Consider the following 27,983-nt stretch of genomic DNA (forward strand, 5'->3'; position numbering starts at 1 on the left):
GATCCCTCCATGTCTATTATTGGTTGCAAATGGGTTTTTAAAGCCAAACTGATGGTAGTCTTGATTGCTTGAAAGACCGTTTAGTCACCAAAGGCTTTCAATCAAATCGATGGTATTGACTACCACGAAACATTTTCACCTGTTATCTGACCAAGCACCATCTGGATTGTTATCACACTTGCCCTGATCAACCGCTGAACATGCACCAGTTGAACGTGAAGAATGTATTTCTTCATGGTGATCTTCATGAAGCTATCTACATGGAACAACTTCCAGGTTTTATTCACCCAACTCACTATTTTCATGTTTGTAAGTTAAATAAAACGCTCTATGGCTTAAAACAAGCACCACGTGTATGGTTTAATAAATTCAATAGTTTATTGCTCACTTACGACTTTATTTGTAGCACTATTGATTCCTCTCTATTTATTTATCACTCCTCTCATGGTTGTCTTATATTATTTTTGTATGTTGATGATATCTTATTTACTAGGTCCTCCATTGATTTTCTTAATGACTTTCTTTCAATTTTTCGCACTCAATGAAGGACCTTGGCCCCATTCACTATTTTTTGGGAATTCAAATTACTCCAACTCCTGATGGCCTCATATTGTCTCAAACCAAATATGCTCTTGATATTTTAGAACGTGCTCAAATGACTAATTGTAAGCCCATGGGCACTCCTATGATGCCTAAGACCAAAGGCCTTACCTCCACATACACTTTTCCTGACCCGGCCCCTTATCGCAGTATCGTGGATGTCCTATAATATCTCACCCTTACCCATCCTAATCTTTCCTATAGTGTTAATTTTGTTTCTCAATTTATGCACTCTCCTACTAAAGCCCATTTTAAAATGGTCAAATGTATTCTTAGATATCTAAAAGGCACTGTGGGCCTTGGCCTTCATTTTCACTCAAATTCTACACTTGATCTTTATACTTTTTATAATACAGATTGGGTAGGGCGTCCTCTCACTTGAAGTTCCACCATCGAATATTGTGTTTTTCTTGGTAGCAACTAGGTCTCTTGGTCTGCCAAAAAGCAACCCACTGTATCCCACTCAAGCTCTGAAGTTGAATACATAGCGATGTCTCAAACTACTGCTGAGCTCACCTGGATTTCATTCCTCCATTGTGACTTAGGCGTCACACTACCAACTTCCCCATTATTACTTTGTGATAATCTTAGTGCTCCAACTTGCTGATTTTCTCACCAAACCACTTTGTCTTCCTGCACCTTATGATCTTCGCACCAAACTTGGTCTCGTTCCTTGACACAGTTTGCGGGGCATATTGACAGTACCCAAACTTCAATGGACAAAAAATCCAATTTAGAGCAGTTACCAAATCCAGCGGTTGTAACACCCCGTATTTCAGTGTATTTTTACTAAAGGATTATTTTTTATTGTTCAAAAATTTATCCTCTTATTTTAAAATTGGTTGGATTTTTAGTAAGTTTATTTCTATGATTTTAATTTGGTGAAAATTATTTTTATGTGCTTTCCAAATATTTATTTATTGTTATACATTTAAATTGCTTTTAATATTTAAATTAATTACTGTGGGATTTAATTATTTCAATTTGACTTTACCATTACGTTTAAATTATTTTGTTTAACTTGTGGTTTTAAAATCATCTCCGTTGGATCATTTTTGTGACCCAAGTTATGAGGATTGGACCTCATTTCTTTTCCCTCAATTTTTCTTTCCTTCCTTTTTCTTTTCTTTCTTTTCTTTTTTCTTCTTTATTTTTCTCCTTCCCGCGCGCAACTCCCTCTCCCTCCCTCTCTCTCCATCCGTTCTTCCTCTCCCCCAGCTCGCCGCCGTCGCGCCGCCGTGCGCGACACCGCCCGGCCGACCAGCTCCCCCTCCTTCCGGCGACCTCACCTCCCAAATCTCAGCCCCTACCTCGCCGCCGGTAGCCCACACGCACCCCACGAAGCCGCGGGCCACTTTCACGCCAGCGCCGCCGTGAGCCGGCGGTGGCCTTCACCGCCCAGCCCGCTAGCTTCCCCAGCCGCCGGCGACCTCACCCCACCAACCTCACCTCCATCCGTGCCGCCGTTAACCACCAGTAGCCCTTCGAAGACGCGGCACTCTTTCTGCCGTTGCGCCGCCGTCGCACCACCATTGGCCACCATCTTCCTACCACTTCATCCCCGACCTCTTGGCAACCCATTGGACCCAACCCCAGCTCTGATCCGTCACCGGTGAAGCTCCACCATCTACATTTCCGATTTGGGCATTTTGGTCTTCTACCGCCAATTTCGCCGCCACCCACGGCAAACCACCACCACCATTGGCTTCACCGACCTCCCTAGGCCCTACCCTACCATTTTTGGGTCTTCGTTTGTCCTCGTTGAAAAGTGGGTATCTGTGACCCACGGCCACAGTGTATTTTACACTGTAGTGTTGCTCAGACATCACCACTTGCAACTTCGTGATCCTTCGAAAATTGTTATATTGCACTGTAAGTATTTTCCTTAAAGAACTTTCGTGATTTAAATATATTTTTGCACTAACACATATTATCTGTGAATTGGTTTGTTTTGCCGGACTGAGTCTGAGGAGTTTCGGGGGTCGGATGGATTGTGGACGGAGTTGTGTGTTTGTTTGCATTGTGAATTGTGGTTGTTGGTTGTTGGTTATGGCTTGTTCATATACATCGCATATTGCATGCATGATCATGTTTGTAAAAGAAAACTGAGTTTTCATGTATTGCATTCATGTTCATGTGATTTGAAAAGCTATGATTTTATGTGATAATATTTTTGGTGCGTGTGTATCACGACCCCAAGCCGAGATGGGGCATTAACTCGGTGGAGCTCCTCTGGTTACTCGGGAGCGGAATATACTGAGTAACGTCCCCTGGATTGTCGCCGGGCGACAATGGGATCAGACGAGATGGTCTCGTGCCGACTCCGTGGTCCTTCTGCTGGCGTAGACTAGAGGATGTCTGGCCACGTACACGCTGGGCGCGGAACTGGGCATCGCTCGTTGCGTAGTGTGGGTGCTTGGCCATGTACGCGCTGGGCGCGGAACTGAGCACCGCTACGAAGCCAGGACGTGCGGATGGTCCATAGGGGAGGCCATGGTGCATATGGAAATAATGCATGGTGCATTTGGAATTAATGCACTATTTTCTGGGAAAATAGTGCGAGTTGGTTTTTAGGTAAATCATTTTCTGGAAAAATGTTTTACGGATATTTTGGGCCAAAATGGGATTTTGGTGTGTGTTGGAAAATCATCATTTTCGGGGAAAATGATGTTTGTGGAAAATGCATATTTTTCATGTGCATGCATGTTAGCTGCATTTAATGCATTTTATATTACGTTGTTGCTTTGGGTTATACTTACCTGCGATACCATTTTGTGGTAACGCAGATTTTGATGCTGAGGAGGAGGAGGGCGAGCCTGAGGAGACGGCTCCGCCTGAGGAGTGATCTAGGATCACTCGTTTGTATATCTAGAACTATTGTAAATTATTTTATGGATGACTGTATAACTGCTATTTAAATCTTTACTGATGTTTGATTGTAAATAAATTCTAGTACTTAGTTGACTATCCGCTGCGTTATTTTATTTGTACACTGTTGCATGTACACACACTGGCACTTCGTTGGGATGTGTGACCGTGTTGTCACCATCCTGGTGTCTCAATCCCTGTGTATTTATATAAGGGGGATTGGGGGCGCCACAGGTGGTATCAGAGCAGTTCGGCTCTAGGTAAAACCACATGTCCCATAGGTGTAGTACCAGAAAATTTTAAAATTTTGATTTGAAATTATTTTGTTGGGAGTATATTATTTTAATTTATTTTATTTATTTTATTGTACGTTAATTGTTTGTTTATTTTTCTTATTTTTGTTATTTTAGTTTATTTAGTTATTTTATTATATGGCAGGCAATTTTACTTGTTTCAATTATTTTCTTGTGTACTATTTCATTTGTTTTATTCCTTTTGTCTTATGATATTTTATTTTGTTGGTTTTATTTTATTTTATTTTATGTGATATGGTTGTATTTTAATTTATTTTACTATAATTATATTTTTAGTTTGTTTTAAGCTGATAGTGGGGTTAAGGGTTACGCTATGGCAGGAAAATGGTACGACCAAGAAGGCAAGCTAATGAGCCCGAGGATGAATTACCGAGGGGTGATGGAAATTATGCCATGGCAAGGGCGTTGAATAGGATGACGGAGTTTCTTCAGCAGAATTTTCGTCCACAGCAAGGAGAGCAGTACAGGGCGATGCAGGCCGGGTGCACCTATGAGCGCTTCTTAGCGCATAGGACCCCTGCTTTTTCTGGTGAAGAGGATCCATTACGGGCTAGAAGGTGGATTCAAGATCTGGAAAGAACGTTTGAAGTCTGTGGATGCACTGAGGCCCAGAGGGTATTATATGGGAGCTATATGCTGCAAGGTGAAGCGGCAAATTGGTGGGAGACCAAGCGGTCACTTTTAGAGATGGAGTTGGGATCCTTGGCTGTTGTGTCTTGGCAGCGTTTTAAGAAAGAATTTGATTATCGATTCTTTCCTGTTTCGGTGAGACGGCAAATGGCTCGGGATTTCAATAATTTGGTTCAAGGAGACATGACTGTCGAGCAGTATGCAAGGAAATTTATGGAGCTTGGACGGTTCGCTCCTCACCTCATTGCTACGGAAGAGATGCGGGCTGAACGTTTCCAAGAAGGGTTGCGCCCTCAAATCCGCAGGCAGGTCGCATGCCTAGAAATCCAGAACTTTCAGAGGTTGGTCAATGTGGCCTCAATTGCTGAGTGAGAGCGAGGTGCTGTGGTAGGTTCCCCTCCGGGTAAGAAGCGACTGAACGTTGATGGTGAAGGGAGCAGCTCCGGGTCGCCACAGAAGTTTGTGCAAAGGATCGGGGCCAGAGCGCAGGCAGCTTCCGGTATACGTATTGGGGGCCGAGCTCCAGTTTGTGGTAGATGTAATAGAGCCCACGAGGGCGAGTGTCGTCAGGGTTGGAACCAGTGCTTTGAGTGTGGTCAGACAGGGCACTTTGCTCGTGAGTGCCCTAATTGGACCCAAGGAAATCAGGGTGGTCATCGCGGTGGTAGGACTAATCAGAGGCAACTAGTTCAGGCTCGGGTGTGTGCAGTGACTCCTGGTAGTGCTGGCGACGAGATTCCAGGGACTCAGGACGCTGGAGTTACGGCAGGTATGGGTCTAATCTTACCTTTCGTAATGGATGCCATGTGTGGTTTATTCTTGGGTTTTGGGAAAGTTATGCAAGCTGTACCCATGCCCATTGGGTGTTGGAGGTTGTGTGATTTTCTTAAGAGTGTTCTGGTTGTATTGGGTATCCTGCTTTAGAGTGATGTTTGGCCCTACAAATTTCGAGGACGAAATTTTATTTTAAGGGGGGAGGATGTAACACCCCGTATTTCAGTGTATTTTTACTAAAGGATTATTTTTTATTGTTCAAAAATTTATCCTCTTATTTTAAAATTGGTTGGATTTTTAGTAAGTTTATTTCTATGATTTTAATTTGGTGAAAATTATTTTTATGTGCTTTCCAAATATTTATTTATTGTTATACATTTAAATTGCTTTTAATATTTAAATTAATTACTGTGGGATTTAATTATTTCAATTTGACTTTACCATTACGTTTAAATTATTTTGTTTAACTTGTGGTTTTAAAATCATCTCCGTTGGATCATTTTTGTGACCCAAGTTATGAGGATTGGACCTCATTTCTTTTCCCTCCATTTTTCTTTCCTTCCTTTTTCTTTTCTTTCTTTTCTTTTTTCTTCTTTATTTTTCTCCTTCCCGCGCGCAACTCCCTCTCCCTCCCTCTCTCTCCGTCCGTTCTTCCTCTCCCCCAGCCCGCCGCCGTCGCGCCGCCGTGCGCGACACCGCCCGGCCGACCAGCTCCCCCTCCTTCCGGCGACCTCACCTCCCAAATCTCAGCCCCTACCTCGCCGTCGGTAGCCCACACGCACCCCACGAAGCCGCGGGCCACATTCACGCCAGCGCCACCGTGAGCCGGCGATGGCCTTCACCGCCCAGCCCGCTAGCTTCCCCAGCCGCCGGCGACCTCACCCCACCAACCTCACCTCCATCCGTGCCGCCGTTAACCACCAGTAGCCCTTCGAAGCCGCAGCACTCTTTCCGCCGTTGCGCCACCGTCGCACCACCATTGGCCACCATCTTCCTACCACTTCATCCCCGACCTCTTGGCAACCCATTGGACCCAACCCCAGCTCCGATCCGTCACCGGTGAAGCTCCACCATCTACATTTCCGATTTGGGCATTTTGGTCTTCTACCGCCCATTTCGCCGCCACCCACGGCAAACCACCACCACCATTGGTTTCACCGACCTCCCTAGGCCCTACCCTATCATTTTTGGGTCTTCGTTTGTCCTCGTTGAAAAGTGGGTATCTGTGACCCACGGCCACAGTGTATTTTACACTGTAGTGTTGCTCAGACATCACCACTTGCAACTTCGTGATCCTTCGGAAATTATTATATTGCACTGTAAGTATTTTCCTTAAAGAACTTTCGTAATTTAAATATATTTTTGCACTAACACATATTATCTGTGAATTGGTTTGTTTTGCCGGACTGAGTCTGAGGAGTTTCGGGGGTCGGATGGATTGTGGACGGAGTTGTGTGTTTGTTTGCATTGTGAATTGTGGTTGTTGGTTATGGCTTGTTCATGTACATCGTATATTGTATGCATGATCATGTTTGTAAAAGAAAACTGGGTTTTCGTGTATTGCATTCATGTTCATGTGATTTGAAAAGCTATGATTTTATGTGATAATATTTTTGGTGCGTGTGTATCACGACCCCAAGCCGAGATGAGGCATTAACTCGGTGGAGCTCCTCTGGTTATTCGGGAGCGGAATATACTGAGTAACGTCCCCTGGATTGTCGCCGGGCGACAATGGGATCGGACGAGATGGTCTCGTGCTGACTCCGTGGTCCTTCTGCTGGCGGGGACTAAAGGATGTCTGGCCACGTACGCGCTGGGTGCAGAACTGGGCATCGCTGGTTGCGTAGTGTGGGTGCTTGGCCATGTATGCGCTGGGCGCGGAACTGAGCACCGCTACGAAGTCAGGACGTGCGGATGGTCCATAGGGGAGGCCATGGTGCATATGGAAATAATGCATGGTGCATTTGGAATTAATGCACTATTTTCTGGGAAAATAGTGCGAGTTGGTTTTTGGGTAAATCATTTTCTGGAAAAATGTTTTACGGATATTTTGGGCCAAAATGGGATTTTGGTGTATGTTGAGAAATCATCATTTTCGGGGAAAATGATGTTTGTGGAAAATGCATATTTTTCATGTGCATGCATGTTAGCTGCATTTAATGCATTTTATATTACGTTGTTGCTTTGGGTTATACTTACCTGCGATACCATTTTGTGGTAACGCAGATTTTGATGCTGAGGAGGAGGAGGGCAAGCCTGAGGAGACGGCTCCGCCTGAGGAGTGATCTGGGATCACTCGTTTGTATATCTAGAACTATTGTAAATTATTTTATGGATGACTGTATAACTGCTATTTAAATCTTTACTGATGTTTGATTGTAAATAAATTCTGGTACTTAGTTGACTATCCGCTGCGTTATTTTATTTGTACACTGTTGCATGTACACACACTGGCACTTCGTTGGGATGTGTGACCGTGTTGTCACCATCCTGGTGTCTCAATCCCTGTGTATTTATATAAGGGGGATTGGGGGCGCCACAGCGGTCTCCACTATGACAACTCCACACCCAACGACTATCATGCCATTAGTGCCAGAAGATCACCTCAATGGAAGCAATGACTAGAAACCTTGCTTGTAAATCAATTGTGTATATTCTATCATAATACTTTCAATGTATACATTAATCCCTGTCTAATGGTAATTTACACCTTGTATAGTTGTAAAGCCATGGTATAAATACGAACACAGACTCTCAATGCTCTCACGGTTATTGAGAACTTTCATCAAACACCTCTGTCTCAATTTCTTTAGTTACCAATGCAAGAAATGAGTTTTTCTCTTTCTATTCACTCATTTCCATAAAAAATTTCTTATTTCCAATATTATCACCACGAAAGAGTCCAATGAAAGCAGAAGGGATGCCCTCTACACCATACATGTGTGATGTCTTCGATGGAGGGCTTGAAGTTGGAGATTATTACTTTACGAAGGTGATTAGAGGTTGTTAATATAAAAGTTGTGTACAAATACATATAACCAATTGCCAAATATCCTTGGATTGTGAGTCTGATCTTGTACACAACATAATCTATCATATCTGGTGCAGCTCGCTTTTCATTTGTATATTTGGAGATTACGCAAGAAATAGCAACTCTACCAAAAGTAGCATTCATGTTATAAGCAATTGCGACTTCCAACATCTCACCACCCACATTGTCAAAGTAAATGTCAATTCCATTAGGGGAAAATCAATTGAGATCCTTTTTAATTTTCTAATTGAAAAAGATAAGCACAATGTTAAAAGGTTCATGTGGGGTTATTCTGTCAAATAACTCATGTAGTGTGTCTACGTTGATCTCTCCTGAATTGAACTATCCAATTCGATCAGTCCATTGCAGAAAATCTCAATTCCAACAAAACTATGTCATTTAAATAAAGTACACAGACAACTCCAAGCTACAATCACAATTGTCCTAATGTGCATACATCCTCAAGCATGACTTGAGGTTTTTACCTTTTCAAAGTCGATTTCAATTTTGTTTCTTCCCTGTAGTTGAATGCATCGTCAAGTCCGAGCTTTTCTTTAAGCAATTTTACCTATTATAAGTTGATTATAAAGTGAAGATATAAAAAAATTATAAAGCGTTAAAATCATATTTTCTAAGACTGTTCATCTGGCATGGATTTTTTCCTAGCCCTATCCGGGTTCCGGCTCGGAATAACCCCAGGTCGGTACCCGCTTTTTAAAACCAGAGCCTATCCGTCCCAGATGCGGGTTTTTACACCCGGTACCCGGGTTTAGATATAAAAGCATCCTTACCTCGTTACCCGGAGATGCCCTAGCCCCCCCCCCCCCCACCCCCTCGAATCACACCCTCAAGTCTCTCATCTACTCTGTCTCTCACTCTCACTCACTCACTCACTCACTGTCTCTCTCTCTCCTCTGCGAAGTCGATGCCCTACGCCTCCCTCCCCCCGATTCCTTTCTCTCATCTGCTCTCTCTCTCGCTCTGCTCTGCGTCTGCAATGCCCTAGCCCCTCCCGAAATCACTCTCTCATATGCTCTGTCACTCTCTCATCTGCTCTATCTCGCTCTCTGCTCTGCTTCTGCGATACCTTAGCCTCTCCCGAAATCACTCTCTCATCTTCTCTATCTCTCTCTTTGCCATCTGTGATGTCAAACGGTGGAAGTGCTTGAGCTTGGGATCCAAGAGATTGAAACGTATTTCCGTTTGGATATGTTTTCTTTCATCCCTCTGTTTTGTTATCTATTTGTTGATTTTGGGTGTTTTTTTACTAGAATGTTTGAATTTTTTAGGAGTATTTTAATGGTTTAGATCTGTTTTAATGTTTGAGTATCTGTTTAGATCTATTTAGCTGCAAAATGCTAGAGCCGTGGGTTATTATTATTTGGAAGATTTGTTTATATCTGTTTATATTTGTTTAGATCTGTTATATCCGAAAACATATATATATATATATAATGAAGATTTGTTATGATTTGGAAGAAATGGTTTTTAGGATGTTGTATCTTTGATTTTTCTAGATTATTTTTAAAAATTAGTTGTGTTTCTGGGTGGACTTTGGAAAAAAAATTGGGACCTTTGGGTTTCTAATCACATTTGGTGAAGCAGCTAGTCCTCTAATCACATTTCTATATTTAATTGTAAATATCTATTACAAGTTTCAACCTCATGCAACTGAAGATAAGAATAATAATAATAATAATAATAATCACATTAACACTACAATATGCTAATACAACATCTTTATAGGATAGCCCAAATGTAAGGCCTTATGTTCATAGTTGATAAATAGGTGAGTGACTTAAGGTTTGCCATGGTAGGTAGAGCAAAAGGAATACCTTGCTAGTTTGTCCCGTGATGATTGCAAGATGTAGATTGACAAAATAAACAACAGCACAAGCCCTGGTTTATGCACGAGGAGTTTTAGTAGCAATTCTGAGAATAAAGTGCATACATTTTTACTGCTTGCAGACTCATGAAGATTGTGTTGTTTGAAAGTTGGTCCAAATTTCTAATTGAGTTAAATCCCTCAACCAGAAATCATGTATATTGGCATTTCTTTTAGGGTTTGATTGCATGCATAGCTTGTATACTAAAGATTCTGGAGAGGCAAGTTGTAGACCACCAAAAACATCTAATCATGTCAAACCCAGTTTTTTAGAGTTTTATTTTTCTCAGGTTTATGTACAACTATTATATTGTTTCTAGTTTGTACAGGTTGTAACAAATTCTCCTTTCCCATATGGCGTGCAACAACATCAAATACTAGTTTCTGATTCAGCCAAGAGAGCTTGTCAAAACCACTTTCCTATGATTGTTGAAAGAAGAGCTCATTGCTGGAAAATTTTTTGATTTTTTGTAAACAATTTGTTGTGTATAAGAGTTTGAATAAAGCAATGAATGTATTTTGTAATATTCTTAGCAAATTAGTTCAAACAATATAATATGTAGTTGATTGCATATTGTATGTTGCATGCATTTTACATGATGAATATTGATTTTTTTATTTTTACATGCATTTAGTTAAAAAGTTAATTAATTGTTTATAGGCTTATGTTGTATTAAGAATGAAGACTAAAAGAGATTTATATTGGTTTTCTATTGAGAATATGATTTGAAATTCTAAATGGAGACAAAATATTTGAAATCCAATTAATAATAAAAAAGCTTTTGTAAAAAAAAAAAAGAAAAAAAAAACCGGGTTCAACCCGGAACCCAGAATCCAGGTTTTGAAAAACCCGGGTTCCGGCCCGGGTCTGACCCAGACCATCTCGGTCTGGGTTCCGGCCTGGGTTTGAAACCCGGTTCCCAGTCCAGGTAGACCCGGGTTTGAACCCGGATGAACACCCCTAATATTTTCCATTGAAATCAAACCATGTAAATTACTAACAAAAGGTTTGCATGAGTGTAACCTCTGGTTTGCTTCCAACACAACCAACAACATAGCAACCAAACAATTTGCTGTATTGTCCAACCAAATTTCCAATTGATTCAGCAGTTGTAGATACAAAGACTTTCTCCCCCTTCTTGGGCTTGCATACTTCAAAAAGAAAATAAAGAACTAATATCTCTTGGTTCCATTAATCGACAAGATTAAGTTGTTGAAGAAGATGATTATGCCGATGATGATGATGATGAGTAACTAATTACCTAGAACTCCAACATGAGTAACTAATTGCCGATGGAAAGCCCATGGGATCCAATTTGTTTAACTTCTCTTACTAAACTATACTCTCCCTAAGTGATCAAACCAGAAACCAAGTCATTCTTTTCAAACTTGGGATTCCCAGAAGCCACAACCCTTGCCATACCATATGCGTCAATAGCATGTCCAAACCACTCAAAAACATTTCAAGCCGAGTTATTAGCAGTCTTTAAGGTATTGCATGAATGCATGCAAGGCAGCTTACCTAGCACGCTGGGGATTATGTCGACTAAAACATTTTATGGCTTTCTGAGAGGAGTCACAACTCTTGATCATGCGGTTGGTTTGGTATGGGTTGATCGAAACATACAGATTCTTCACTATAACATCAGTGGAACCTGGCTCAACTGAGAGAGCAAGAGCTGCAGTCTTGAGCTCAAAGTTAGACTCTTTTGGTGCCCCTTCAACATGAATCTCTATTATCATGTATTTGTTGGTGGTCACTTCCCTTGTAACCTCTACCTCTTTGTGCTGTTGAATTGCTCAGTGTTTCAGGTATAATAATAAGCAACAAAGAAATTGAAAAAGAACATAGATTACTTTAAAGGTGTAATCTGAAGTAATCTTTGTTGAGAGGTGGCTTGAATCTTGTCGAAAAAGTGCCTCTATAGAATGTTCGCTCGAGCGGCGTCTCTGCCGCTCAAGTCAAACTTCAACTTGAGAGTTCACTCATCACTTGCTTGACAATTAGCTCGAGCTGGACACAACCCGTGAGTTCGCTAGACCCTACTCGACACTCAACTCGAGTGAGATGGTAACCTATGAGTTCGCTTGAGACCTGCAAGATAGTCAGCTTGAGACCTGCTCGACCGTCAGCTCGAGTGGTATGCCAGCCCAAACGTTCGCTCGAGCACCACTCGACACATCACTCGAGCAAATGTTGCTTTTTAGGGCACCGTGCTATTTAAGTATAAATACAAAATGTTTTAATTGTATTTGTACTTTATGCATTTTGAGGCAGCCGTATACATACAATAGAGAGAGAGAAAGTAGTCCTTTTGTGAGAATCTCAAAATTCATTGGATGTACTAGGGATTTGGGATTAAGGACTTTGTGACTGATCTCTTGTACTCCACATTTGTTGATAGTGAATTCATTGAGACCGACCCCACTAGTGGACGTAGCTCACATTGAGCTGAACCACTTAAATCTTGGTGTTATGTGTGTAATTGTTGGTATTTCTTTTATTTGCTTCCGCTGTTATACTTCAAATTAGCATTTGATAACCAGTTAATCCCAACAATCTGGTATCAGAGCGCCAGGCTCTGCGTGAGATCTTGAGGGATGGCTATGGAAAAGTTTGAATTGGAGAAATTCGACTGTCAGAATAATTTCAGTTATGGCACATCAAGATGAAGGCTTTGTTGCAACAACAAGGGTTGTCCAATGTATTAGATGGGAAGGTGTCTGATGATTCTCCTGCACCATCAACAGAAGAAGAAGAGAAGGCACACAGTGCTATTCTGTTGTCATTATCAGATGAAATTTTGAGGAAAATTGCTGATGAGGAGACTATTGCTGGACTTTGGACTAAACTTGAGAGGTTGTATATGAAAAAATCTCTCACCAACCGTTTTAATTTGAAGCAATGATCATACATGCTCAAAATGAAGGAATATACTCCTATCTCTGAACACTTAGATGGATTTAATAAAATTATTATGGATCGAAGGAATATTGACACTAAACTTGAAGAAGAGGATCAAGCCTTAATTGTTTTGTTTGTTGCCCATGTCGTTTGATAATTTTGTGAATTCCATGTTGTATGGTAAAGACACTATTTCCTTGACACGAGATCTGCCTTGAATTATAAGGAATTGAGAACTAAATTGAATGTGAAAGACACGGATAATCAAGCCAGTGGTTTGTTTGTTAAGAGTTATTCTAGCAAGGGTAGATCCAATGAGAGGGGTTCAGAGAAGAAAAGGCAGTTCACAGTCGAAACTTAACAAAAAAAATATTAAATGTCATTACTGTCATAAGTTCAGTCACTACAAAAATGAGTGTCCTAGACTGAAAAATAAAGAGGAAGGCACTAGTTCCTCTACTGCTGTTAGCGTTGCTGATGAAAAGTTACTGGCTCAGATATTGTTTTAGCAATTAGCGACTCCAATGGTCGCATTGGTGAAAAGTGGGTCATGGATTCAGCTTGTATTTTTCATATGTGTTCCAAGAATGACTGGTTCACTAATTATGAGCCAATCAACAATGGCTTCGTTCTGATAGGGAATGATATGACTTGTAAAATTGCTAGGATTTGTTCAGTTATGATTAAGATATTTGATGAAATTGTCAGGACATTGTCTAATGTTCGACACATATGAGATTTGAAGAAAAATCTTATTTCCTTGGGGACTCTTGATTCTTTGAGTTTCCGGTACACCGACAAATGTGAAGCTATTAGAGTTAGTAAGGGCTCTATGATTATAATGAGGGGAGATAAGACAATTGATCTTTATTTCTTTCAGGGCAGTACAGTGATAGGTGCAACTGCAGTGTCTGTTTTAGATAATTCTGATTTAGATATCACCTGTTTGTGGCACATGCATTTGGGTCATATGAGTGAAAATGAGATGTCTATTTTGAGCAAGCAGGGTTTGTTGTGTGATTAGAAAAGATAGGAAAACTAGAATTTTGTGAACATTGTGTATTTGAAAAACAGTGCAGAGTTCAGTTTACTACAGGGATTCAGAGAACTGAAAGTATTGTGGACTCTATTCATTCTGATCTTTGGGGTCCATCTTCTATTCCATTGAAAGGTGGAGCTCAGTATTTGTTTATATTTATTGATATTTACTCAAGAATGGTTTGGGTTTATTTTCTGAAACAAAAGAGCGATGTATTTACAAACTTTAAACAATGGAAGGCTTTGATTGAAAATCAGACAAGTAAGAAGGTAAAACAACTTCGAACTGACAATGGTATGGAAATTTGCAGATGTGAGTTTGATGAATTCTACAAAGATGAATGTATTGTCAGGCACCGCACAGTTAGACATACGCTACAACAAAATGAGGTAGCTAAACTGATAAATAGGACTCTCTTAGAGAGAGCCCACAATATGCTTTCGAATGCTGGCTTGTATAAGGACTTCTAGGTTGAAGTAGCCAACACATCTTGCTATTTAATTAACCGTTCTCCAGCCACACATATTGGTTTGAAAACTCCAAATGAAGTATGGTCTGGTACTCCTGTTGATTATTCAAATTTGAGAATTTTTTTATGTCCTACATATTTTCATGTTAATGAGGGAAAACTTGAGCCAAAGGAAAAGAAGAGCATATTCATTGGATATGCCAATGGGGTGAAATGATTCAGGTTGTGGTGTTCTGATCCTAAATCACCTAGGTTTGTAATTAGCAAGGATGTTGTATTTGATGAACAATCCATGTTTAATTAGAGAAAAGAGTTTACTATGCCTACAGGTGAAGAACAAGGTAATGACAAGAAGGTGAAGTTGCAGGTTGAGGCTTCACAAGGGATGCCAGGCGGCACTCAAGATCATGTTATTGCTGATAAGCATGATTCTAATTATGATAATAGCGCATAAGGTAAGCAAGACTACAATATAGCTACTAGTGGACAGAGGAGGCAGATCAAGCCACCTCACAAATATGCTCATGCAGATATGGTGATGTATGCACTTACTATGGCAGGGGATATTGTTGGTCAGGAGCTTTCCAGTTATTCAAAAGCTGTTAAGAGTAAGGAATATGCACAGTGGTGTGCAACGATGACTGAGGAGATTGAGTCTCTTCACAAAAATGAAACTTGAGATTTGGTTAAATTGTCTCAAAAGACGAAGACTGTTAGTTGCAAATGGGTCTTCAAGAGAAAATAGAGAATCCAGGGTGTTGCAGATACAAGGTACAAGGCACGCTTAGTTGTAAAGGGCTACAGTCAGAGAGAAGGCATCAACTTCAATAAAGTTTTCTCTCTAGTTGTGAAACACAATTGAATCAGAATGTTACTTGCTATGGTGGCATTGTATGACTCAGAGCTACAACAACTTGATGTTAAAACAACATTTCTTCATGGTGAGCTTGATGAGGCCATTTGCATGCATCAGCCAGAGGGGTTCATTGTTGAAGGAAAAGAAGATCATGTATGCAAATTGAAGAAATCATTGTATGGTTTCAAGCAGTCTCCAAGGAAATGGTATAAATGTTTTGATTCTTTTATGATTGATCATGGTTATTTGATGAGTAGCTATGATAGTTGTGTTTATCACATGCAATTATCTGATGGGTCTTTCATTCATTTGTTACTTTATGTTGTTGATATGCTTATTGCTGTTAAAGGCATATCTAATGTAAACTTGTTGAAAACTCAACTCAGTAATGAGTTTGAAATGAAAGACTTAGGTGCTATAAAGAAGATTTTGGGGATGGAGATTCATAGAGATAGGAAAGCTGGAAAGTTGTACCTGTCCCAGGGAAAGTACATTGATAAAGTTCTTGAGAGATTTTGAATGTCTAATTTCAAGCCAGTAAGTACACCGCTTGCTACACATGTTAAACTTTCAACATTCCTATCTCCTCAGACAGACGAGGAGGAAAGGTTCATGGCTAGTGTTCCTTATTCCAGTGCAGTTGACGGTATTATGTGTGCAATAGTTTGTACTCATCCAGATATTTCACAGGCAGTGAGAGTTGTTAACAGGTACATGGCTAATCCGGATAAGGCTCATTGGCAGACTGTGAAATGGATACTCAGGTATTTGAGAAGGACTTCGAATTTTGGCTTAGTTTTTTTTATAGAGATACTGATTTCAGTTCTAGGGTTGTTGGTTATATTGATTCTGATTATATTGGGGACTTAGATAAGAGAAGATCATTGCCAGGTATGTTTTCACTTTGTGTGGTTTTACTATTAGTTGGAAAGCAACACTACACTCCACCATTGCTTTATCAACTACAAAAGCAGAATATCTAGCAGCAGTAGAGGCTATTAAGGAAGCCATTTGGTTGAAAGGTTTGATCAATGATTTGAGACTACAACAAGATGAAATTTCAGTATTTTGTGACAATTAGAATACAATACATTTGACCCAAAATCAAATGTATTATGAGAGGACAAAGCATATTGATGTCAGGTATAATTTTCTTCGAGAGTTTGTTACAGAGGGTGTATTAGAAATTTAGAAGATTGCTACTATTGAGAATCCAACAAATATGATGACAAAGCCAATTCCAGTGTATACGTTCAAACTCTGTTTGGACTTAATTGGTGTTCAGGGTCTGTGATTCCCTTAGGGGATTTGGTGGAGGGGTTCAATTCTTTGGTTAATGAATTTTGTTAGGCTTGGTGGAATTCAAGCCAAGGTGGAGATTTGTTAAGAGGTGGCTTGAATCCTGTTGAAAGTGCCTCTACAGATTGTTCGCTTGAGCAGTGTCTCTACTGCTCAAGCCAAGCTTCAACTCGAGAGTTCACTCATCAGTTGCTTGATAGTTAACTTGAGCTGGGCACAACCTGTGAGTTCGCTCGACCTCGCTTGACACTCAATTCGAGCAGGATGGCAACCATTGAGTTCGCTCGAGACCCGTTCGACAATTAGCTCGAGCGGTATGCTAGCCTTAACGTTCGCTCGAGCACCACTCGACACATCGCTCGAGCGAATGTTCCTTTTAAGGGCTCCGCACCATTTCAGTATAAATACAAATTGTTTTAATTGTATTTGTACTTTTTGCATTTTGAGGCAGCTGTATACAGACAGTAGAGAGAGAGAGAGAGGTCCTTTTGTGAGAATCTTAAAGTTCATTGGATGTATTGAGACTTTGAATTGCGGACTTTGTGATTGTCTCTTGTACTCCACCTTTCTTGATAGTGAATTCATTGAGATCGACCCGGCCAGTGGACGTAGGCTCACATTGAGTCGAATCACTTAAATCTTGGTGTTCTATATGTAATTGTTGTTATTTTTTTTTATTTGCTTCCACTGTTATACTTCAAATTAGTCTTTGATAACCAGTTAATTCCAACAATCTTATTTGAGAAATGCTTGGGATCCCGATAATGGGTCCCGAGCATTTCTCCTGACGGTATTTTTATTTTTTATTTTTTTTACTTAGTGATTAAGAAATTATTTTTTAATGATGTTATGAATCTCTTTTTTAAAATATTTAAATATACCAAAAAAATGAATGAAAATGAATTAGAAAAAATAGAAAAACTTTATTTTGCCTTCTCGAGAGATCCTTGGGCTACATCCTCGGGGATGCACTACTCATGTTATTTATATGCAACCGTCCTATAAGAAGGGAAGGTGATTTTGAATTTAAGGATATTTCTATAAAATTATATTGTTTTTATAAATTATTTTATAAAAATATTCTATTTAAAAGTAATTATGTAAAAAATTGTACCCGTATCATTTAGATACTTACCACCACTGTACGAACATTGTCGAACTTCACACATATCCTGTCCCACAAAATGGTCTTAGCATGTTTAGTTGACAAAACAACCATTCTATAAATTCAAAATTAAATATGATTTTTTAAATAAATATTTTATTACATGGTTTTGCATTAATTGTACATTTTTTTTAATAATAACGGAGCACATTCTATTCATGAAAGAGGATATTACAAAGTTGACTTGAAAATAGGTCAATTATAATCGTTAATAGCTTCCCAACACACATCCGTGACTAACATGGTCTAGTCTAGGCGGCAGATCTCTAAAGACTAAAGTCTAAGAGATAGTACAACTCTGTTTACGACAGAATTAACAAAACTTGGTGACAAAATCCCATATTCCGACTAAGTGGAGTCGGGCACACCAACCCCACCAAAACACTGGCTAAGCGGAAGGGACCTTTCCATCGGACTAATGTCTGAAGGTATTATATTTTTGGTTTTTTATTTTGAAAAAAAAAACATTGTAAAAACTAAGCAAACATTGCAATAAATAGAAAAAACAACTCTGGGAGGAAGGCTAACGAATGATCTTGTAAGTCTTGGAGTTAGAGGTTCTAGAAATGCCGAGCGATGCGGTGGCAGATGGCTTCTTGGTGGCGCGTGACTCCCACGTGCTGATAGCTTCGGAAACTTCAACCCGCGCGAGCAGGCTACGCGCCACTCCATTTGGCTCCGCGTTTTGGTGATCGGCGGCTAGGCAACACCATGGTGGGGCGCGTGTAGGCTTTTGGTCGTCAGAAGGTCTCAGATCGGCGAATCTCTCTTATTTGACCTAAAAAACAAAACACAAGAACTAAACACTACATGGAAGGGAAAATCGAACAGAGGCGAGGGGAGGAGAGTGGGGGAGCTTCGAGAAAACCTCCATTAGCCGGAGGTTCTTTGGCAAAGTTTAGAGAGAAGTGAGAGAGTTTAGAGTGAGAGAGAGTTTGGACAATATTCTATCACATTAATTGTACATTATTCGATCCCCACTTTTTTAGTAGAAAATATATATGAAAAACTACTCTTTAAGTTGTTATCCAAACTTGAAGGTCTCAAATGAGATAGAGGTAGACATATGAAGTAGATTCTATGACATTTAATACTCATTTAATACTGCTCAAAATATTTATATAGACAACAATAAATTTTGTAGGACCGACTGAATGTATTTATCTCTCCTCCACTCGAGACCCTTATGTTTAGATAAACGGATGAGATATTGATCCAACATATATAAGTCTTTATTTATTTATTTAACATATATAACTCTTCTAAAGTTTGACAACATACGGCATATTACAAACTTTGCAATTTGCAATTTGCAATTTGCAATGTTGATATAAGACGTGCCATGACACTTTCGTTACTCTAAAATATTCCTTATCTATCCAAAATATTATAACAATCTTATTATTTTAAGAAAAACCTAAGAATATAACGCTACATACATTCTTTGCAAACTAATTTACAAGGTTGATTTGCATTTTAGAGCAGAGAACTGGCATTGATTTAGGCATTAGTTTAGCCATTTTTTATAAAAAAAATGTTAGTATGCCGCTTGATTTTGCCTCCTTACTTTAACCGCTCATATATTTTATTTTATTTTTAATTTTTTTACTTAATGATTAAGAAAGTGACTTTTAGTATATTATTGTATTTTTTTTATTTCTTAAAAACATTTAAATATGTTAAACTAATATGAAAAGAAAAAGAAGGAAAAAATAAAAGGATAAATTTGTGCTAGACGGCAAGCCCAGCGGTCATTACTGAGCGGCAGCCTAACATTACTCTATTTATAATTACTAAATATACTACTTTTTACACTTTAACTAATCTATTCAAAATCAATCATTAATGGATATCATTCTCTATATAATAATAAAATATTATTGTTATTATTATTGTTATTATTAATATTTTATTAATATTTGTTTTTATATCTATTTTTCTCATGTGTATTTAAATCCATAGAATCAGCTTCATTTTCCTTTTAAAAGCAACCTATACAATCAAAATACATCCAAAACAAATTCAAATATCAAAATGCATTAAATTGCATAAGATCAACATCATCAAATTAACATAAAAAATACATCAACTTACATGAGAACACAAAGCAACAAAGCATAATTTTTATTAAAATTTTTAATTAATTGCTTGAGCTACATTCATATTCTTTATGGAAAGAAAATAATGTTATTTAATTAAAACTGTATTGCATGACACACAAAATGTTATTTCTCAATGATGATGATGATGAAAAAAATAAAAAAAAAACATAGGGAGCTATTTTAAAGTCAGGCATAGCACAGGAGAGATATATGACCTAATTTACTTTCTTTACAACACTTTTCCTTCTAGTTTAGAGTAATGATTCTTATCATTTTAATTTTTATAATTCTTTTATTATTTTATAGTGTAACATTAGATAATTAAAGATTATTTATTATATTTAATTTGTAAACTTATCATCTAATATTATATTATGAGATGATGATAAAAGATGATGAAAAAATAAATAAAAAATAATTTTTTATTTACGTTATGTCTTTATGATATCGTGGTTCTATAAGAGCACTCTTATTGGATTAGTTAAAAGTTAAATCTATTGAAAATTTAGCTATTAAATTATAAAATATGATCACATTGGAATGACTAAATTCCAAATTAGCTACGGTCACTCCTAAAATTATTTCCTAATTTGAAAGGAACTATTCATTCATCAAATACATTTTATATAAATTATTTTTCTCTCCCTTTTATATAAATTATTCTCTCTCCCTTTTAAATGACAATTGAAAAAATATAATTAGAATATGATTACTAATTAATATATAATATTATGAATAGTAAAATACGATAAAATAAAATAATTTATAATTAAAAAAATTAAAATATTTTTAAAATTATTAATTACTCATTATTATATAATAAATAAATAGATAATCCAATGTAGAGATTTGATATGAATAGCTAAAGATAAATTTATTTTATATTATTTTATTGTTATATAATAAAAAAATAATTATTCTAATATAGAGACTTATGTAAATAGAATAACTAAAAATTAAATTTATCTTATATTTATAAAAAGTATATTTACTAATCTAATAAAAGTGCTGTAAGAGAAATTCTTTTGCATATCGCGGTTGCTTTGCATGGATTGGCGGGTTGGACTACCCTGGGAGCAACTTGATGAGATCACAGATCCAAATCCCATATTTTCCTAGAAAATTCTACATCTCCTTTCGCGTTCCCTCGTTGCATTTGCATCCCAAGCTCTCAGCTCACAGCCACTTCAAAAGAAAAATTTCAGATATAAGTATGTAATGTATACTATTTAAAAATATATAATTTTATTTTTTTATTTTTATATTTTATAAGAATATTGAAAATATTAAAATATAAAATATAAAGATAAAAAAGTAAAATTTCATAAATCCATGGGACGGCTACTATGCCGCCCGCCCCATTTTGACCATTGGGCATACCGTCCAACGTAAATTTTTTTTTTTTACATATTTTTAACATATTTAAATATATTTTAAAAAAATATATACTAATACACTTAAAATTACTTTCTTAATTATTAAGTAAAAAAAATAAAATAAAAAAATAAATTTTAACTAGATGTCAAATAAAGATATCAAATTAAAGAGGAAAAGTAAACTTTCTCTAAATCCATTCCATTTCACAGGAGTTTGAGAATTCTGTACAGTACAACTCCTCAAAAAAGGATAGGGAAAACAAGTCTTTGTAGCCAGAGATCCATTCCATTCCTTAGTTTTCCGAGAAAGCTCGAAACTTGCCCGGAAAAGCCTCCCATTTTTCTTTCATGGCAAATGCTTGGAAAAGGGAGAAGTCCTCGCAGTTCCACACCTCGAAGACAACCAAGACCGTCTGCTTACTCTTTATCAGCACACTCCTTTTCCTCATGTTCTTCATCTATTTCACCGCCCAACCCTCAAGTCCTAACCCTAATCCCCCTTCAGAACCGATTTTTCTTTCTATCCAATTCCAGCTTTTGATTGCTTGAAGTGCCCTCAGTCCCACCCCGTGATCGCGAACGTCGTGGAGGGCCTCCGATACCCCTTCCTCTACTCTCTCGCGGACCTGGGAACCTTGCCTGATAAGCCCCACAAGAACATTGTCAGAATGCTAAAAGGGAAACCCTTTCGGAAGCCCGATATCTCGGTTTCGATTCAGGAGGTTCTGGAGAAACTAAGAGGTGAAGGAAGAGGTAATGGGCTCGTCGTCGATGTGGGTGCCAATGTGGGCATGGCCAGCTTCGCCGCCGCGGCGATGGGTTTTAGGGTTTTGGCTTTTGAGCCGGTCTTCGAGAACTTGCAGAGGATTTGTGATGGGATTTATCTGAATCGCGTCGGGAATTTGGTCACCGTATTCGAGGCTGCCACGTCTGACCGGACTGGGAACATTACCTTCCACAAGGTATTTGCTTTTGCCCATTTGCTATTATTATTGCGGCTATTCTGTGCTGAATTTTGTTGATGGCTCGTAATTGTGCATCATTGGAATTAATCAGTACTATCAAGTTTTAACTTTTAAGTGAGGGCTGTGCTGTTCTTATGATCCATTTTTCACTTCCTCCAATTAATGGTGCGAATCTTTTGAAACCCCCAGCGTTAGGCTGGTTTTGGGTAATGCTGTCAAAGTCTTAAGGTTAGAATCCTGGTGCAAATAATTTCTAGGTTCATGACCCATCGGTGAAAACAGATGATTTACTTGATCTGTATGATCTGGGTGCATTACAAAAGATATGTTTTGTTTGCATGGTCTCCGGACTTCTCACATAAAAAATTGGTGTTGCATCTTTTTTATCATCGGGAAATCTTTTTGAATCACACTTAAAACTTGTCATGCTACTCAATTTTAGTGTTAAGCCTTTGCTCATGTTGCAGTTGGTTGGTCGGCTGGATAACAGTGCAGTTTCAGCAACAGGTGCAAAGATGGCATTCAAATCCAATGAAGAGATAGCACTTGAAGTGAGGTCCATCCCCCTCAATGAAGTAATCCCAGAATCAGAGCCTGTGCTTCTGATCAAAGTAGACGTTCAGGGCTGGGAATATCATGTTCTAAAAGGAGCCTCGAAGTTACTAAGGAGAGAGGGAAGGGAAGCCCCATATCTCATATACGAGGAAGATGAGAAATTGTTGCAAGCCAGTAACAGCAGTGCCAAAGAGATTCAAGACTTCCTACAAACTGTGGGTTATAGTCATTGCACTAAGCATGGTACAGATGCCCACTGCACCAAGACAGATTGACGCAATTTTCTACCAAAGTTTGCTCTGAGAAATGTAGCGCAAGTGCAGTACGATTGGTGGCTCGCCTTAATGATTAGAGGCAGCAAAAGGCATGGAACTTAATCTTCCAAGAGTGAAAGTAAGGAATATTGTCAGAGTTGCTAATGACACCTTTGTTACAAAGATGACATTTTCGTGGTTGAAATGCCAGCTTATTTATTGCTTAGAGGATAACATCCATGCGGGAATTGACAGGCGCGCAACAAAGTTTGGTTTGATGAAGCTGCAATGCCATTACTAGCTAGTTGATTATGCTTAGTTTTTGTCAACAGTGCATCGATTTGTAAACTTTAAATGTAAAATTCTTTACCTTTTGTTATTTAGTAGATGCACTGATTTTTTATGGAATGCATTGAGGAACAGGCGATCACTGATGCGTCGTTCGGTTTACAATTTATGAGAACTTTTCAAATGTTTTGAAAGATCATTTCCCATCATAAGCTGACTTGGCATCAAACCACTTTAAATGGAAAATGAATTGCATTAAGCAAGTAAATAAATAGGGGGAAGAAAACTCTCACAAACTAAATTAACCACTGAAGTCGATCGTGCAACTACAACGAAATTGTCTTTTCCTTTTTATAGGGTGATTATACGTATTGTAGTGGTACAGATACAATGCCCCCTGTATACGTTACAAAAATCAAAAGTTTCAGCTGGCTATAGCCGCGCCAAAATATGAGTTATTACAATAATGAAAAATCTGATGAAACACAGTCCAAGAGTGAAAATATGTACTCAATGTAGCTCCAATGATTAGTCACGGTAATCTGTCAAAGCATGCATGAGAAATTAATCGCTATCAAAACATCTAAAAAATTATTACAAGAAACAGAAGAGGAAATTATGGTTAACTGTCAAAGCATCTCATCAGAGTGTTAAGATTTATCCTTCAGAAAAATTCTATTGGCCAATCTCTCACCATCCTTTACATGGCAGCAAATGATTAGATGCTCAGTAATATATGATAAATAATTTTCAAATGATTAGATGCTAAGTAATATATGGTAAATAATTTTTCAATCATTTAATGCCACGTTAGATGATGATGGCAAGAAGGATGATTAATAGCACTTCTCTTATCTTTATGGAGATGAGACGTGGGGGGATATTCTATTACTTGAAGAAGAATTTGGTCAAAAACTCGAGGAGATCCAAATCTCTAGGATACAACAATTATGAATGGTCATTTCACGCATGCATTGTGTAATAGCATTGAACAACATTCATAGCAGCTAGATCAAGTACTGTGCAAGGGAAAGAAACAAGTGAATTCCCACCTTCTAGGTAAGATATTGATGGTAATAGCATCCTAAAGTTTGCCAAAGGCCTTGTGGCCAGATAAACTTGCTCCCTAGTTTCGTACCCCAACCCTCCTTAAAAAAATATTCTAAATTTTATTTTAAACATAATTAGAAAAGCCAAACCCCAATATTACAAAATTTAAAACAATAGAATTGAAAAGGGAAAATCACCCACTAAAGAAAACAGAACTGTCTAAGGAGAAATTGTTTAGCAATAAGCAGCATGAGAGTGATGATTCTGTCATACCTCAGTCGCTAGACTAAAATATTTGCTAGAGATGGCAAATCAGGATGGTTGGAAGCAGAAAGCTCATGCCTTTAGGATTATTTAGGACCACTAGTTTTCGAAGGGCCAGCTCTCTCCACCATAACATCATAAAGTTGCTTCCCATTCTGCTTGTCACAAGAAAACAGCAAAGATTGAAATACTTTTAAGAAAAATCAAAGCTTCAGGTTAACAAGAATCCCTTCGGACTCATGAACCATCTTCCTAAAATACATTTGTAAATGACCCCTTTATTCCCAACAAAGCCATGGTAAGATGTTGGCAGAGCTTTATGCTGTTGATCCTTTGAATATTCCAAGAGGAGAGAGGAGTAGCTTTTTACACCTGGACTACAATGCCAATAAAATGAATGATTTTGTTTCTTTTCGTACTTACAAAAATCACTGGAAAAAAGTGTACTTGTCCATCAGGTTTTGTTTGTGTCTCTTTAAAGTACACCAAAATTGGGAAATTTGGCCACCAGAGCTCCCAATTCACAAATGTCGAATACCTGTAGAAAATCAAATAGGCGAGTTCAAGATCAGTGGAAATTGGTAAATGTATTGATTGATAAAATTTACTTACTTCCAACGGTTTTTCCCACCCACGAAGACATTTTCACCTGAATCCTGAAGCTGGTCTCCAACTTTTACCTCCTAAAAACACAATTGCAACAAACACTTTCAGTAAATTGATCATTGGCTAACTTTAGATGTGAAAAAAGAAGAATAAAACATGCTACAAATGATATAAAAAACTAGAAGTTTAGGACTCAAAATCAACCTGACGAAACATACAAGATAGCATGTTCATCTAAAAACACATATTTCTTAGTCAAGGTACTTGAATAGTATGTGAACCTAGTTTCTATTTAGAGAGAGAAAAGGGGGGGGGGGTTTGGTGCATTGGCATTGAGTTCAGGAACAAGTTTCTAAATGTCTCAGGACAAGTTCTGCAAAATAACTACAATGTTGCATCTACTTGCTACCAATAGAAACCATTAGAACATATACAGCCATACAGGTATGCTTATCTGTGCATGCAAGCATGACTAAAGTGACGATGGTGCTGATAAAATAAGTTACTTGTAGGCTCCAGTACAAACCAACCAGTCAAGATGCCAGAGCCTTTACTCAAACAAATTCAGGTAGCTTCTTCTTAAAGAGATCATGCTAATCTTTGAACTAACACACTAGTGCAAAGGAACAAATTCACAGAAATGACTACATACTGACTCTAGATAGAAATTTAACCTATCTCTTTGTTTCAAATTATTAAAAGAAATGGTACACTTTTGGGAAGGTTAGTGAACAAACCAGAGCCTCTTCATCAAAGACAAATCTCACTCTTGTAGTCTGGAAGAAGAAATAAATATGTTAAGCCGGTTCCAGGGAAAAATAATTGCATGAAGTTGCAACACAATGGAAAATGAAGTCAGTCTAGCTTAATTTTTAACTGAAAGACTGCTTTTTATCTATATTGTTCATCATTCATGGGATACCCCATTCTCAAGGCATCATGAAATCATTTAGGTTCAATCAAGATACAGAACCCAATAACAATAGGCAGGCTTGCCCCCTTAATTCTTGTAATTTCCAAAACGTCTTGCAACTTGTAGTTCTATTTACAGTTACCTGGAACAATAGAAGTGACCCAAGGAGACCAATAGGTGCAGCTGGCAACAGATTATTTGTATAGGCAAGCCCGCCAGCGAGAGCTGTTTCAGTTATCATTTGACACTAAATCAAAACCTACATTATAGAAGTAATCTCGCTTGGAGAAAGGAAGGATAGTTGATAAGAAATTATCCGATGCAACGAATACAACAAAGTCCAATGACTTAATTCTAACATTCCTAACATGGTCAATCAGGAATTAGTTAATTTATCTGCTTCTAATGTAGTTGTAAATGTTGGGTAGTATGAAGCTAGGAACCTCGTATCTATTTGATGTTGCTCCTCAATAACCAAATGATAATCTAATTTCAAGCAGAAACCAGCTCACAGGCTTGATTGTAGTCTGACAATGACTTTCAACAAACAGCACTGCTAAATAAATTTAGAAGCCGTTCAATCTATAACTAAATCCAGATCTATGCCACTGCAGATATACAATCGACTAGTCATTGTTTTGGAAAACATATTCAGTACACCAGTGTAATACTCATTCCTCTCACGTGAGAACTGTGAACCCTACCTAAGGAACCATTGTCCTGTGAGAGGAATGTGTAATGGGCTGGCCTAGGATTATGGAATAATTTCTTATCATTTTGCCAGTGTTCATTTTTATGAAAATCAATACACTTTGTTGTTCAAATTTCTTTGGGCATTTCCTCGTAAAAGTTCAAAATAACTGACAAAAGCCAAATACATAAGAATAATAGTCAGAACCCACCAAGTAAAACAACAGGTATGCGATAATCTGGGTCGGGAATCACAGTCTCTTTGTTCTTGACCGTCCTTCCAAGCTGTAAACACAAATAAATTTCCCGATAAACAAGTTGCACCAGATTAAATACAAAGAATCATATTACAATATTATTCCTTATTCACTCTAGCTCTCTTATTAAACTCAATCCACAAGTTTTTTATGCTTATTCTGCCTAAAAGATATAATCAATTTCACTTCCCCAACCTCATAAAATGCAATAAGAATATATGTAACTTTTAACTAGAAACAACAACGTAGAATAACAACATATACAAAGATGAAGTGGCACTGACCACTGACGCGACCACGGCAGGGCCTCCATGGGTGCTTGTAGTTTTCATTCTCACATAGTTTTGATTGTACAACACTTTGCCATAGAATGGATTTCTGAAGTTTCTTACAAGTCCACCTACTTCTCTTTCTGCTTGAAATAGCGTCCAACTCAATTACGTCAATCAAAGTTGAAAGTTTCAAACTTTCAATATCATAGTTCTCCCACAATTTGAAATAACAAAATTTAAACAAAACACACGACAAATTTACAAAAGAAGATAGCCTAAATAAAACAGAAAGTAAAAATTTCAAACCAGCATTTGAGGATGAGAACCTTGAAAATGCTTACTTTGCAAAGGGAGAAAGAGAGAAGTCGACAAGAGAGCGCTCGCCATATTCAGTTGGTTTCTTAAAATTTCTTCTCCGAAACTGATATTTCTGTGTTTTTTCTTTTTTTCGGTCGGTTCTTTTTGGTCCACAGCTTCGGAGGTGGAAATCAAGGTTAGTTTATAATGAGTTTTACATGTTTTTGCCTTTTGGTCGTTGAAGGCAATAAAACGACAC

At 38.1% G+C, this 27,983-nt stretch overlaps 1 protein-coding gene and 2 pseudogenes across 3 annotated transcripts; 1 reads left to right on the plus strand and 2 right to left on the minus strand.

The window, feature by feature from the left end:
• Window positions 1–8,057: 8,057 nt before the first annotated feature.
• On the minus strand, window positions 8,058–12,370 carry LOC121253564 (annotated as a pseudogene).
• Window positions 12,371–21,046: 8,676 nt separating this feature from the next.
• LOC121253092 lies at window positions 21,047–23,540 on the plus strand (annotated as a pseudogene).
• A 156-nt stretch (window positions 23,541–23,696) lies between these two features.
• On the minus strand, window positions 23,697–27,941 carry LOC121253668. Of its 3 annotated transcripts, none has more exons than XR_005938424.1 (9): window positions 27,754–27,939; window positions 27,440–27,567; window positions 27,111–27,183; window positions 26,351–26,433; window positions 26,033–26,071; window positions 25,302–25,372; window positions 25,113–25,227; window positions 24,699–24,844; window positions 23,697–23,917 (listed from the first exon to the last, which is right to left on the minus strand). XR_005938424.1 is itself a non-coding variant. In XM_041153671.1 (9 exons), exons 1-8 carry the CDS (start codon window positions 27,812–27,814, stop codon window positions 24,776–24,778), a joined length of 639 nt encoding a protein of 212 aa, XP_041009605.1. In that variant the 5' UTR covers window positions 27,815–27,941; the 3' UTR covers window positions 23,697–23,917; window positions 24,768–24,775. The 3 variants fall into 3 exon arrangements, 1 of the variants encoding a protein (XP_041009605.1); XR_005938425.1 differs by having other exon boundaries at window positions 27,769–27,935; XM_041153671.1 differs by having other exon boundaries at window positions 24,768–24,844; window positions 27,754–27,941.
• Between the last annotated feature and the right edge of the window lie 42 nt (window positions 27,942–27,983).

This window comes from Juglans microcarpa x Juglans regia, chromosome 2S (assembly GCF_004785595.1).
Source record: "Juglans microcarpa x Juglans regia isolate MS1-56 chromosome 2S, Jm3101_v1.0, whole genome shotgun sequence".
NCBI classification, from domain to species: domain Eukaryota; kingdom Viridiplantae; phylum Streptophyta; class Magnoliopsida; order Fagales; family Juglandaceae; genus Juglans; species Juglans microcarpa x Juglans regia.